This window comes from Erinaceus europaeus, chromosome 4, assembly GCF_950295315.1.
Source record: "Erinaceus europaeus chromosome 4, mEriEur2.1, whole genome shotgun sequence".
In the NCBI taxonomy this organism is placed as follows: domain Eukaryota; kingdom Metazoa; phylum Chordata; class Mammalia; order Eulipotyphla; family Erinaceidae; genus Erinaceus; species Erinaceus europaeus.
Genome location: NC_080165.1, coordinates 104197287 through 104211482, shown reverse-complemented (window position 1 = coordinate 104211482; position 14196 = coordinate 104197287). Strand labels below are relative to the sequence as shown.

The 14196-nt window shown below is 55.8% G+C and overlaps 1 protein-coding gene across 6 annotated transcripts in view; it reads left to right on the top strand.

Annotated features, from left to right (window-relative positions):
- Positions 1-13322, top strand: part of TSPAN9 (tetraspanin 9) — a 187786-nt gene extending 174464 nt beyond the window's left edge. For all 6 annotated transcript variants that reach the window (XM_060190271.1, XM_060190272.1, XM_060190275.1 and 3 more), the window contains 6 exons: positions 5571-5762; positions 6125-6199; positions 8940-9041; positions 9128-9259; positions 9368-9451; positions 11028-13322. In XM_060190271.1, the coding sequence (XP_060046254.1) occupies positions 5571-5762; positions 6125-6199; positions 8940-9041; positions 9128-9259; positions 9368-9451; positions 11028-11099 (657 nt within the window). In that variant the 3' untranslated portion in view covers positions 11100-13322. The remainder of the gene's footprint in view (positions 1-5570; positions 5763-6124; positions 6200-8939; positions 9042-9127; positions 9260-9367; positions 9452-11027) is intronic.
- The last annotated feature ends 874 nt before the right edge of the window (positions 13323-14196 follow it).

The window sequence follows — 14196 nt, the reverse complement described above, 5'->3', positions numbered from 1 at the left end:
GGCACTTGAGGCTGTCAAGCCAAGACTGCTGGGCAGAGCCCTTTTACTTTATTGGATTACTATTCTTAATGTTATTTGTAAAAATTATTTATTAGAGATGGATATCAAGAGGTAAGGGGGAGATAGAGACACTTGCAGCTCTGTTTCACTGCTCATGAAGCTTCCCTGGTGTCTGGGGGCTTGAACCTGGTAACGTGTGGTCAACTGGGTGTGCTACCACCTGGCCCCAACTTTTTTCTTTTACTGGAGCACTGCTCAGCTCTGGCTTATGGTGATGCTGGGCATTGAACATGAGACCTTTGGTGCCTCAGGTATAAAGGGCTTCTTGAATCACCATCATGCTGTCTCCCCTGCCCCCATCATGAAAGCCCTACCATGTTTGTTCTAACTGGACTTCTAGAATAAAACTAGACCTGAGGCATGGGAGCCACAGGGAACAGACTCTTGTGTGAATGAGGACAAGCCCCTCGCTAACTCTGGTTCTACACAAGGAAGAAGGGACTGTGTCCTCAGTGGCAGCACCAGACAGTGCAGAAACAGATGCAGGAAGACGACACCCCTTCTCTGTCCCCCCCCCCCCCCAGCCCCCTGCCTGATGGCTAGCAGCCAGCTCTGTGACTTTCTCCCTCTTTCATTCCATGTAGAGCTGGGGGCACTGTGGGGGAGCCCCCAATGCCATGGCCATGACAGTGAGCATGGCTGTGGGGCCAGTGGGGAGGGGGGCTTGATGTAGAAAGCAGGAGGCCCCCTGGTGCTGGCGTCTTGTCCTCTCTCCCGGGATGATGTTCCTGGCAGCCTGACATCTCCGTAGGAGAAGGATTCGCCTGCATGTCAGGCTGTGAAGTCACAGGCACCCTGGCTCGCAGTTCTCTCTCCACGTCCATTAATTTATTAAATGCCACTAAAAGCCACACTTGGCCTGAGCTCAAGGCGGCACTGGGGGGTGCTGGGCTCAAGTGTCTGAAAAGCTCCTGCAGAGCAAAGAAGGGGTGAGGGTGGCAAAAGATTGGGCCAGGTGGGGGGATCTGCAGAAACATAGCCATTGAGGATTGGCGGGGGGGGGGGGGGGGGCTGTGTGCTTAGTGTAGCTGGGCAGGCAGAACGTGAGACTTACACAGGCAGTCGGGGTGCACAGTGAGGGGCTGGGGTACTGGGGCAGGTGTCCTCGGACTGGGAAGAGGAAGTGCATGGTTGCGGGGGGGCTTCTTTTTCAGCTGGGTCTGTGTGTCTGGGTTTAATACTGATCTCAGGCTATGGCCTGCTTAGACCTTTCCATTTTCATCCATCCATTCATCCATCCATCCATCCATCCATCCATCCATCCATCCATCCATCCAGACTATCCATTCTTGTTTCTTGAAAATTCTAGATGTGTCCTCAGCTTGGAAGGGACAGAGAATCAGAGTGGTCCTGGGATGCTGGCATCTTCTTGTGGCTGGGCAGGGGGATAGGCTGGCACACTCTGCAGGGCACCCTCAGAGGGGCAGAAGCTGATGGCAGGTCTGAGGGGACACCAGGAGTGGTTGTTCCTGGGCTCTGAGCATCAGGAAGTGGTGGTGGGGGGCTAGTTGGGAAGGAAATGGTGGGCTTTGCTGCCCGTGAAATGGACTGCCTGTGAGAAAGCACTGTGAGGGCCTCAAGGGTGTTAAAGCTACAGACCAGGGGCCTTGGGCAAGGCCGAGGTGCTCCCCTGAGATGCTCCCCTGAGATGCTCCCCTGAGATGCTCCCCTGGGCTGCTGGGCCTGCTGACTGACAGTGGGGAGGAGCCAGGCCCTGTGCCCTACCACGGGGTTGCCCTTCTCTCTGCTGCAGGGGCAGGAAGGGTGGGCCAGAGAGCTAGGAGGAGAGAGGCGGGAGAGGGAGACACCCCAAAGCTTTGCCCAGGGTGGGGCGCTGGCCCAGACTCTGGGGACTCAGTGATGAACTAAGCAGACCTGAGTGCTGCCCCCTAGGGGAGGTCAAAGGCCAAAGCCAGGGTAGGGTCATCAGGACCCCCAGTCAGGAGTGTTTAGACACACCTAGGACAGGGGGCTAGGGCGGGGGGACTTCCACCTGTCCCCTCACCCCCCGCCAGAACAGCCTGTGGGAAGCAGGCCCGAGTGGACCTGGACTTGTGTGGCTGCTGACCTTGGTGGGGAGGGGGCAGGCTGGTGTGACCAGGCTGGCAGACTGTGCACCCTGAGTCAGCCCGTCACGCCCCACCCTGCCTGGGAGTCCTTCCTGCCTGGGTCATCTCAGCTGACAGCCCTGTGCTTTGGGAAGGGAATTTTCCCAAGTGCCCTGAACTCTGGCTGTGCTGCTTGCCTGCTACGGGCCTGGCCCCTTCCTGTGCCTGTGCCCTCTGCCCTGTTGCTCTCTTCCTCCACCTTTCCCTTTCCTGTGGTCCCTCCTGGGGCCAGAAGAAGACATGGCCCTGGGGGAGGGCATGGCAGGGCTGCTCAGCCTCTGTTCACCTCTGGGGCTGTGGGGTTCTGTTGGGGAGGGGGCTGCCCTGTGCACTGAGGCCTTGAGACCACGCCTGGGCTCTAGCTAACACACCTCCCCCTTCCCCAGGTTGTGGCTACCAACAGTGTCCCTGACCTTGCCACCTGTGGCTGGGTGGGGAAGGAGTGCTACCAAGATCTGGGGGAGGTTGGGGTGCCTTTCTTGGTGGGTGGGGGGAGGAGGTTGAAGGGGCCTTGCACCAAGCATCGGTTTCTGGACCAGCCTGAGTGTTAACACCCTTTCTGGTCCTCCTGGTGTCCCCACCTGCTCTCACTCTGCAGCCCGAAGCCTCTGGTTTGTTGGAAAAGTCATGAAAATGTAGAAAAATATGTCATGGCTTTTCCGACAGCCCAGTAAGAGCAGGGGGTGGGGAGGGCCCCTGCACTGGGTGGGGCCCCTGATTCACTGGGAGCTGCAGGGCCCCCTGTTCATAAGCCCCTTGACTTGGGGGTCTGTGGTGGGTTGACAAACTTACCTGGACTTGGGGGGTTGCTCCACAGGAGGGAAGGGACCAGCTGTGTGCCAGGGCCAGCTCTCACCCAGGCAGGGGCTCTGGGAAGCTTGCAGGGCAGCCGAAGAAGAGAGGACAGGACTGGTGCTTTGGGGTGCTCAGGGCTCCCCAGACGGAGCGTCCTGACCTCACAACAGCACCCCTGAGGAATGGAAGGTGCAGCTAGCCTGGCCTGACCCCTGCAGGAATGGCTTCTAGAGAGAGCTGTGCTTGGGGCGGGGGGTTGTTTCTAGGCCTGGGGAGGGTCCAGACACCCCATTCTTGGGGCATTCTAGGTGTCTCCAGCAGCAGGAAGGTGTGGGTGTCCCCAGGCCTGACCTCTTTGCCAGCCGCCCTGTGCTTCCCTTCCTCACCTTATGGCCTGGCTTCTAGAGGCCCCTGCCTTCAGTCCAAACCAAGAATCCTAGAAACCCTGCAGGTTGAAGACAGAGTGACAAGTAGGGGAACCAGCCTCAGCTGCTCCTGGGATAACCCTGAGATCCTCTGCCGGCCTGGAGCGCCACCTAGTGGCTTCAGGGGTTGAAACGGGTGCCCTGCAAAAGCTTGCAGGACCTCTGCTGACCGTGGCCTCAGGCCTCTGTGTTGTGGTGCACTTGGTTGAGCACACATGTGACAGTGTTCAAGAATCCAGGTTCAAGCTCCAATCCCTGCCTGTAGCGGGGAGGCTTCACAAGCTCTGAAGCAGTACTGTAGGTGTCTCTCATTTTCCCACTCTCTTCCCTCGTCCTATCAATGTCTTTCTGTCTCTGTACAATAAGTAAATAAATTAAATATAGAAGATATTAAAATTAATACGCATCTTATTAAATATCATTTTTTAGTATATTTATTTGTTTTTTTGGATAGATACAGAGAGAAGTTGAGCGAGGAGGGGAGAATAGGAAGAGAGAGACACCTGCAGCACTTCTTCACCACTCATGAAGCTCCCCCTGCATGTGGGGACTGGGTGCTTGAACCTGGGTCCTTGTATGTGGTAACGTGCACTTAACTGGGTGTGCCACCAGCTGGTCCCGACAGATTATTGACTGATTGGTTGATTGATAGGCACCTGAGAAGAGGAACTGAAGCACCACTTTGGTACATGCAGTGCTGGAACTCGAACTCAGGACCTTGTGCTCAAGAGTCCAGCAGCTTACCTGCTGTGCCCCTTCCTGAGCCAGAATATGCCTGTCTCAGATTTACCACTCCTCCCTGTCCTCTGGGTCCGCCTGCGTGGCTTTCGGCCTGCTGGTCTGGTGGTCTTCCTGCTCTCCTGTCTGTCTTCCAGAGAGTCTGATGGCACACACCACACCCGAGCGGTGCTATCCAGTCTGTCCCCTCAGTTGTCACCTCCTCTACTCTGTTGCCACACAGACAAATGGGTTGTCCCTGGGCTGGCCACCCCTGCCTTCCTTAGTGACTTTCCTATTCTTTCTAGAACATTCTTTCCATAGATACTCACTGAGTGGCCTTCCCTGGTCACTGTCCCAGTGAATCCTGTCTCCTTTGTCATCAGCGAGTTCTTACTGTTCCAGTCTGGCCTTTTCAGATAGAGACAGAGATGGGGAGTAGGGCTGAGAGACAGCACAGCACCCCAACTCCCTTCAGCAGGCTGACCATTTGTCTGGGGACTCCAGGGAGGGAAGGAGGGAGGTGCCAGCCCCACCCCGTGTGTGTCAGCCTGCCCCTCCGTCAGCTGCCAGCACCTCCCCCCCCCCCCCACTGCCCCTCTGTCCGTTCTAACAGCCCAGAAGGCAGCAGCTCTCACTGCCATTCAGCTTGGAGTCTGCAAGATCCCTCTCTGGGCCTCACTGGAACCGGGGGGGGGGGGGGGGGCTGCTCCATCCAGGCCTCCACTCCACCTGATGTCCCTGTCTTCCACCTGTTACCTACACTTCTCCAGCTCAGCTGGCAGCTGGTCACTTTATTATGAGTGTCACAGCTGGGGACAGACCAGGCACATGCTGTGGCTGCCATAGCAGTAGGGACTCAGTGACTATGGGGTGACTGATGGAAGGGTCCTGCAGATGCTTCCCTGGGCCACGAGGAGGTGGACACGTCAGCTGGATGATCAGGGAGCTGCAGGGACAACCCTAGGCCAGCCACCACCACCCCCTCCTCTCTGTCTGTGAGGAACCACACTCCCACTCCTGAGGGCAGTGGGCAGGGGGCCCTTCTGGTCAGGGCAGCTGGACAGGGAAGAGCAGAAAGGGTGGTTATGAGAAATAGCTCATAGTCCTCATTCTGACTCCAGAACAGCCCTGGTTCTATGCCTATCATGTGAGCCCTGAGCCCAGGCTGATTAGAGGACTGCTCATAGCTTCCATGGGTTTCTGGAATCTTCCACGTTGGCATCAGATCTCTGCCTGTGTCTTCTAAGCTGACCATCAGAGTGGACAGCCAGGTTCAGGCAGCTGGCATCCTTTTGCTCTCCATACAGTTCTCTCTCTCCCCAGGTCTCTCTCTGGTGTGAGCTGGGCTGTGGCTTGGCCGAGCACTCGGGGGAGTGGGGTAGTGATGTTCACCTCCACAGGAACCTGTGGAGGTGAACACTCGATCGTCTCATGGACTCTCTCCCATCCTCTCTCTCCCCAGCTCTGCGGCTGTGGGCTGCTTGGAGTGGGCATCTGGCTGTCCGTGTCTCAGGGCAACTTCGCCACCTTCTCCCCCAGCTTCCCCTCGCTGTCTGCAGCCAATCTGGTCATCACCGTGGGGACTGTCGTCATGGTGACTGGCTTCCTGGGCTGCTTGGGGTCCGTCAAGGAAAATAAGTGCCTCCTCCTCAGCGTAAGTCATAGTCTGTACCCCCCAAGTCTGGGTTGCCCTGGCTTTGGATGGGGAAACAGCCAAGGGCTAAGAGCTTCAGCCCACTGGCTGTCCAAACTCAGCCTAGGGATTGTTTCCAGAATGTTCTTTGCCTGACCACACCCCCTTCTTCTGATTGGTCACCATGGCCTTAGTTGTCCCTCCCACTCTCTTTGATTGGCATATCCCCCTTTTTGGGGAGGCTTCAGACGTGGGTGGCTTTTCCTTTAGACCTGGTGGCTTCTCCCCTTCATGCGGTCAGACTCTCCCCTCCCAGTGGGTGTCCCGTGCTGGGCCATGCCCTCGCCAACTGTGCACATACCACTCCGGTCCTTGCCCCACAGTTTTTCATTGTCCTGTTGGCCATCCTCCTGGCGGAGCTGATCCTGCTCATCCTCTTCTTTGTCTACATGGACAAGGTAGGCCTTTGGGAGGGTGGGCAGCCCTGGGCACCTTGGGTGGGCAGCCTGGGGAGGGTGGGTGGGGGGATACTACCATGAATGAATGGAATGGTCTGGCAGGGGATACACTGGAGCCCCACATCTCTGGGAGAGTCCATGTACACTTGTGTGGCCCCAGACCTCATGGCGGGGGCTTAGCTTAAGGGTAACCTGTGGTGTGCTGGGCAATCACGCACCTGGTTGAGCAAACATGTTACCAAGCGCAAAGACCCCAGGTTCAAGCCCCTGGTGCCCACCTTCAGGGTGGAAGCTTCACGAGTAGTAAAGCAGATCTGCAGGTCTCTCTCTCTCTCTTTCTCTCTCACTCATTCTGACTTTGTATCTCATTCTCCCCTCTCAATTTCTCTCTGTCTTATCAAATAAGAGAAAAAGAAAAGGGGGCAAAGAAAAAAAGATTACTGGGAGTGGTAGATTTGTTGTGTAGGCACCAAGCCCCTGCAGTAACCCTGGTGGCAATAATAAAAAAGGTGACCCTTGAGAAGCCGTGAAGGCCGGTGCTTCCCCTTCCAGAGACCTCTGAGGACAGGGTGGCTACTGTAGTGTGTACTCGCGCGCACACACACACACACACACCATGGGGTTCAGGAGGATGGTAGGGTGACTCCTATAACCTCCCAGTTGAGTTGGGAGAACCGTTTAGTTGTTGGTCCTCCCTTGGGAAGGCCAGCTGCTGTCACTCAGGGCCTAGTGGGTGTCTTGCCTTGGTGGGGTTTTTGTTGGTTTACTTGTCTTATTTCTGCCACCAGAGTTGTCTCTGGGGCTTGGTGTCTGCACAACTCCACTGCTCCTGGAGGCTATTTGTTTTCTTTCTTTTCTTATTGAGACAGAGAGAAATTGAGAGGGAACAGGGAGGGAGAGAGGGAGATAGATGCCTATAGCACTGCTTCACTGCTCATGAAGCTTCTCCCCTGCATTGGGGACTGGGGACTTGAAGCCAGGTAACGTGTGTTCTACTGCCCCAGAATGGCTGGCCATGTGCTGTGTCCTAGGGCTTATTGGGACCATTGGCTTTCTGTACTCTAGAACCACAAGGCTGCTGTTCTCAGTCCCTTAAGTGGTCATCCAGGACACACAGAGAGGCAGAGTCATTCTGTGGACTAAGCATAGTCACCCTTTTACTGAAAGGGAAGAGACGCTATTGAGAATTCCCTCTCCACCAGCCCTGTTCTTGCCTCTTGATAAGAATCCTTTTTTTGGGGAGTCGGGCTGTAGTACAGCGGGCTAAGCGCAAGTGGCACAAAGCACAAAGACCGGCATAAGGATCCCGGTTCAAACCCCGGCTCCCCACCTGCAGGGGAGTCGCTTCACAGGCGGTGAAGCAGGTCTGCAGGTGTCTTTCTCTCCTCTCTGTCTTCCCCTCCCTCTCTCCATTTCTCTCTGTCCTATCCAACAACAACAACAACAATAATAACTACAACAATAAAACAACAAGGGCAACAAAAGGGAAAAAAAAAGAATCCCTTTTTTAATAGATTTTTTTTTATGATATTATTAATTTGCCATTACAAGATAATAATACATAGTTGTAAGTATAGTTCCATATAACACTCATCACCAAAGTTCTGTGTCTCCACCCTCCTACCTCCCAAAGTTCTCATAAAGTCTTAGGAAGTTTGCTTCTTTCTTCTTCTTTTTTTTTTTTTTTACAAGTTCATGTGAATCAAATCTCTAGATTCATGTATGAGTGAAACCATCCAGTAGTTGTCTTTCATCTCTTTACTTATTTTGTTAAGCACGATCACCTCCAGTTCCATCCATTTTGTCCCAAAAGACACAATATTGTCTTTTTTTATTGCAGAGTAGTAATAATCTTTTCATTTTAAAAATTCTATTTTCTTTTTGAGCTCAAGCTTCATAACTGTGTGATCTCACTGTTCTTGATAGCTCTTTTGCTCAGATAAACAAAGAGACAGAGAGAGAAAGGGGCTGGATGGTGGCAAACCTGGTTGAATGTACACATTACAGTGCACAAGGACCCAGGTTCAAGCCCCTAGTCCCCACCTATGGGGGAGAGGCTTCACAAGTGGTGAAGCAGGGCTGCAGGTATCTCTTTCTCTCTCTATCTCTCCCTATCTCCCTACACCCTTGATTTCTTTCTCTCTATCAATAATAAATATAAGTAGGGGCTGGATGATGGCACGCTTGGTTGAGTACATCTGTTACTATGTACAAAGACCTGCGTTCAACCCCCCTGGTCCCCACCTGCAGGGGGAAAGCTTCGTGAGTGGTGAGGAAGGGCTGCAGGTGTCTCTCGCCCTCCTGTCTCCCCCTTCCTCTCAATTTCTGGCTGTCTCTACCCAATAAATAAACAAAAAGATAATCAAGAATTTTTTAAATAAATAATTTAAAGAGAGACACACACAGAATAGAGACATCACAGCACTGGAGCTACCTTGGGTGTCCTAGTACCCCTTCACGTCATGTTGGGGTTTGAGCTGAGCCCCCACGAATGGCCAGGCCCTTGCCCTCCTGGTGAGCTCATTCTTCGGCTTCCCAGATCCTTCCTTTCCATCTTCCCAATGACCCAGAGGCAGGCAGCATGATTCTAGAATTGGGGACAAGATGGAGGTGAGAGGGGGCAGTGGCTGGCCACTCTCTGAGCCCCGATGTGTTCTGAGGTCTTGAGCAGGGGGCAGACTGGGCCAGCAGGTCTGAGACATCTGTCCTGGTCCCCATTAGCCCATCTGTCTGTCCCCAGGTGAACGAGAACGCCAAGAAGGACCTGAAGGAAGGGCTACTTCTCTACAACACAGAGAACAACGTGGGGCTGAAGAACGCCTGGAACATCATCCAGGCTGAGGTGAGGGTGGGCGGCTGGGACAGCGCACTGCAGCCAGGGGTGCCCGAACCTGCACACCCCTGACTCCTGTCCCCCACTCACCGCAGATGCACTGCTGTGGCGTCACGGGCCACACGGACTGGTATCCGGTGCTGGGGGAGAACACAGTCCCCGACCGATGCTGCACTGAGAACTCGCAGGGCTGTGGGCGCAACGCCACCACCCAGCTCTGGAGGACGGTGAGGGGAGATCCACCAGGGAGTGGAAGGGGGTTGGGGGAGAGGGGCGGAGCCAGGACAGGAGGCAGAAGGGAGGAGGCCCTGTTATGACCTTGTGCCCCCCACCAGGGCTGCTACGAGAAGGTGAAGATGTGGTTTGATGACAACAAGCATGTGCTGGGCACAGTGGGCATGTGCATCCTGGTCATGCAGGTGAGCCCTCCCCTGCCAACCTCTGTCCCCACACAGTCAGGCCATTAGACTTCCCTGTCCCTTCTGAGCCTTGGGCCCCAGAGGGCACTGCCCGCTGCCCCTTGAGTGGGTTTGATTGGGGACACGGCTATCCCCACAGCGTGGGTACATTCCCAGGACTGGACTGAGGACAAGTGATGTGAGCCTGGGGCTAGTGACCCTGCGCCTGTCCCAGGCTAGCCCCCCACTAGACTGCCTTGACTTCTGAGCTTCCATTATTACCTCGCCTGGTGTCGCAGCCCACTGATCCTTGTCCTGCTGAGTCTTTTGCTGTTTTGCCACCAGGGTTATCACTGGGGCTCCGTGCCTGCACTAGGAATCCACCTCTCCTGGCAACCATTACTCCCTCCCCCCTTTTTTTCTTTTTCTATTTGATTTGTTAGGACAGAGAGAAATTGAGAGAGATGGGGGGGGATAGAGAGATACCTGCAGACCTGCTTCAGCCACTAGTGAAGCTTCCTCACTGTAGTTGGGGAGTGAGGGCTCGAACCTAGATACTTGTGCATAGGTAGTATAGATGCTTAACCAGATGCCTTGCCCCTGGCTCCCTCCTGAGTCCTCTCACCCACACTTAGTGGCCCACAGGATGTTGTTTCTCAGGATGCCTGATTCCTGGGTGTGGGGCGCCTGAGTCTGCTCTCTCTCTTTGGGTTTTGAGGCCCATCAGGCAAGCTTGGTGATCCTCCCAGTCTCGGATGCAGGCAGACCTGGTGGCAGTTGGCTGGGTGCCCCTCTCAGGCTGTGGCCAGGGTCAGAGCCCAGGGTCCCCATATGCTGCCCTCCTTGAGTTGGGAGCCGAGCAGAGGTACCTGTGTCCCCAGTCACCTAGTCATGGCAAGTGTCCCTGGGGAGAGGCCTGAGGCTGCCCCCCTGAGCAGCTCCCCACCACCCCCCACAGGATACTGGAGGAAGTGTTAGTGTCACCCTGAGAACATGCCTGTCCCCACAAAGACACCTCTGTGTGTCTGTCCCAGCACCATACTGGGCAGAGGTGACAGTCCCTCTACCTCTCTGTTCTCCTTAGCAACACAACAACATCTGTGGCAGAACAGACTCTTAAGCCGAGGCTGAGCTCTCAGGTCTCAGGTTCAATCCCCAGCACCACCATCAGCTAGAGCTGAGCAGTGTTCTGGCTTCTTTCTTTCTAGCTTCTCATTCAAAAAAGAAAAAAACATTGAGTGGAGAAGATAGCATTACCATAAGCCAGAGCTGAGCAGGGTTCTGGCCCTTCCTTCAATATTTCTCTTACTCTCATTAAAATAAGTGAACTATTCAGTGGGGCAGACAGCATGATGGTTATGCAGAAGACTTCCTTGCTAGAACTCTCGCCAGAGCAGATGAGACTGGGCCCTGTCTCCTCAGCCCTCACTGCTGCTCTGAAACGGGGAGCTCCCCTAGCCTTGGGGCTCAGCGGCATCTGCATAAACATCGGGGTGCAGGCTGAGCACCTGTGGGTCACAGGGGTCTGTGTTCACTGACGTCCTTTGTGTGTCCAGGCTCGGGGGCCCCTTTTGATGCGTTACCGTTTGCCTTTCAGATCCTGGGCATGGCCTTCTCCATGACCCTGTTCCAGCACATCCACCGGACGGGCAAGAAGTATGATGCCTGAAGCTGGGCTGGTGCTCGCAGTGGAGCTCAGTGCCCTGGCTGCCCAGCTTCAGACTGCTGACCCTGCCCGCCCCTGCTCTGCCTCCTGGAAGGCCCCAGGAGCAGCCTGCAGAGGCCTCGGGATGCAGGGAGCCCCTGGATCCCCACGTCTGTGTATTTGCCAAAGAAGATAGGCTGTGCCGGGCTGCTCTCGGGGCCCCTAGCACCGTGTGACTCTGCCCCTTACCTCCCCAAGCTGACACTGTTCCCCCAGATGGACAGACCCTCCTGTGAGAGTTAGGGGGACCAGGGGCCTGGGAGGCTCCAACCATCCCAGACCAATGTCTCTGGGGCAGGGCAGGGGGGCACCTCGCCCAGGCTTTTTATACCTTCCAGTGTAACTTTTTTATTTTATTTTACTCTGATTATGATTATTCAGGAATATTCTCTCTTGCCTAAGTTTAGGGTTAGCTTTCTGATTTATAACTTTTTACTGATTTGATTTCTGTTAATGGTTTGAGTTTATTTTCATTTTTTCCCCTATAGTTGGAGGCAGGTTGGGGAGCAGGGGGATGTTCCCAGGGGTCCATGGGGACAGACGGCTGTGAGGGGGGCTGCTCCCTGCCAGCCCCTCTGCTTGGGATGCACGCTTGGGGTGAGGTGGGCAGGCCTGGGGGGGGGGTCTGGGTATCTGAGGCATGGAAATGGGGGTACTTGACTTTGAGTGGGGGCACCTGCGTGGGCCTAGCTTCAGAGAGGACACTAGTCACTGTTCCTGGGGAGCCAGCTGCTGGGTCCTTCCATGCCAATGCACAGCAGCTTCCTCTTCCCTGAGCTCCCTGCACCTCCCTGAACCACCCTGCACTCCTCATACCCCCCACCCCTTCCTAGGGTCAGCTCCCTGCTACTTTCAAACATTCCTGCTCCAGGAGGGGGTGCACCCCAGGCCTTAGGCCATGTCCTTGCAGCAAGCAGCCCAAGGCCCTGACCACTGGGGGGCGGGGAGCGCTGCAGCTGATGTCACCATCACCCACTAGGTCCGCAATGCTGCCATTCCCTGTGGGGGCAAGGGGCCCCTCTCCTCTTGTTTTGGCTCCACTGATAGTGGGCAGGCTGCAGGGACTGTGATGGCCTTTCTCCTGAACCCCAAGGACAAGGACAGCAAACGTTGGTTTGGATCTTATTTCTGTAGACACCAACACCAAACCCTGCCCCCAGGATAAAAGCCACTTGGGACACTGCAGGGCATCCCTGCCAGAATTGTTCCGCTCTGGCTGGACTGTCCTGTGGCTCAGGACAGTTAGGAGTCCATGGGGCTGAGTTCTTCCCCCCTTCCCCAGGGTTCCTCACCTGGGGATCCTGACCTCCTGCTCTACCTGTCAGTCTGGGTGCCTTGATCTGCCAGTCTGTCTGTCCCCAGAGCTTCATCCTGGCTGCACAGTGTGTTGTGTTTTCACGTCTTAGGGGGAGTGGGGAAGGAGGAGGTTGGTCCCAGCAAAGGGGTGTGCCCCTCTGAGAGTGAGTACCCCTCCCCACACAGGGCCACGGTGGGGGGGTCCCCTCTATGCCTATCAATGCAATTCTCATGTTTGTGGAGATTGACAGCAAAAGCCAGGCACATGCCAGGAGAGGGGCCTCCCTAGAGACCTTTCTAGGGTATCAGGGGTATCCTCTGGCCTGCAGCCTTTGCCCCAGCCCCCACTCCCCAGCCCCCTGGCCTCTCCCGGGGCTGCAGTTAGTCATTGTCCTTGCAGCCCCTGACTCAGCCTGCAGAGCTATCCCCACACCTGTGACAGCAGAGATGGCCCAGCGAGGTCCCTGCATCCCCACCCAGGGCCTCATGGCAGCAGAGCTCATGCAGGACGGCGGGGTCACAGTGGGTGTCGGGATGCTGCACCTCAGCTGGAACACTGCTCCCCACCAGCCCAGGCCTGTCTGAGGCCCTGGTTCTGGATGTATGATCCAGGTCACCATGGATGGTGGTTCTCTCCTCTTCAGTCCGGTCCACCCACAGGTGCTGGGAGTTGGGGGCAGGTGGTGTCCTCTGGCCTCCTGCCCTCACGGGCAATCTGAGGGGGGAGGTTCCCCTGCTGCCCACCTCCCCCCATCCACAGCCCTCACACCTGTGGGCTTCCGATGCACTTTCTGCTTGCAATGTGCCCTGGCTCCCTCAGCCCCATTCCCCCAGTGGCCATGTTTTTAGCATGTTTTTAAATAAAACCTGATCATGTGTCAAAAGCACAAACAGGCTCTCTCTGGGGGTGTGTCTACGTGGCCTCGTTCCTGGGGTGGTGGTGGGAGGACATGGCGAGGGGGTACAGGACAGGGGCCAGCCCTGCCCTTTGTCCAGGACACACCACATGGCCAGGACCTCCTTGGAGTCAGACTCAGGGCCGGGAGGGAGGCAGGGTCTGGTGTTCTCTGTGGCTGCCAGAAGAGCTTTCACCCCTTTGCCAGGTGACCTTGACAGGTTGGTGGGGACCTGGGGTCCTGCCACCCACTTGGGCCCATCTGCAGCTCACCTAGGAACACCCTCTGTTGTCACAGCTTCCTCAGAGCTGACACACCAGCCATGAGGGGCTCAGTGAGTATGCTCTGAGACATATCAGTGGGGGTGTGGGGACTCCCAGGAGGAGGCTGGCAGGGAAGGGGGAGCCTTACATGCTGAGGGGGCCCCCTGATTGCCATCCTGTAGTCTCTTGTTTGGGGTCCCACTGACTGGGGTCCCAGTGATAAGCAGCAGGCAGAACAGCTCAGGGCTGGGGTGGGAATGGAGGGGGAGTTTGTGAACAGGTTGGCAGGCTGATGAGACAAGGCCCAGAGGCCCCAACATGGATCCCCACCCTGTGGCTGCTGTGTCTTCAGCCCCCTGACATTTGCTGAGGGCGAGGAGTCTGAGTTCCCCCTTTGTGGGGTTTAGGTGGAATGGGAAGCCCCTGGGGGGCCTCAGATGTGCCACACAAAGAAGGGCAACAGTTTTCAGGGTGGTGCTGGGGTGGTTAAGGTGCCACTGGATACTGTAGGTCAGCAGACATTCAGACCACCTGATCCCAGTCTCCCCACCAGGCATAGAAACCCCTTATACAGCGATGGGTGACTTGGCACACATAACCATGCTC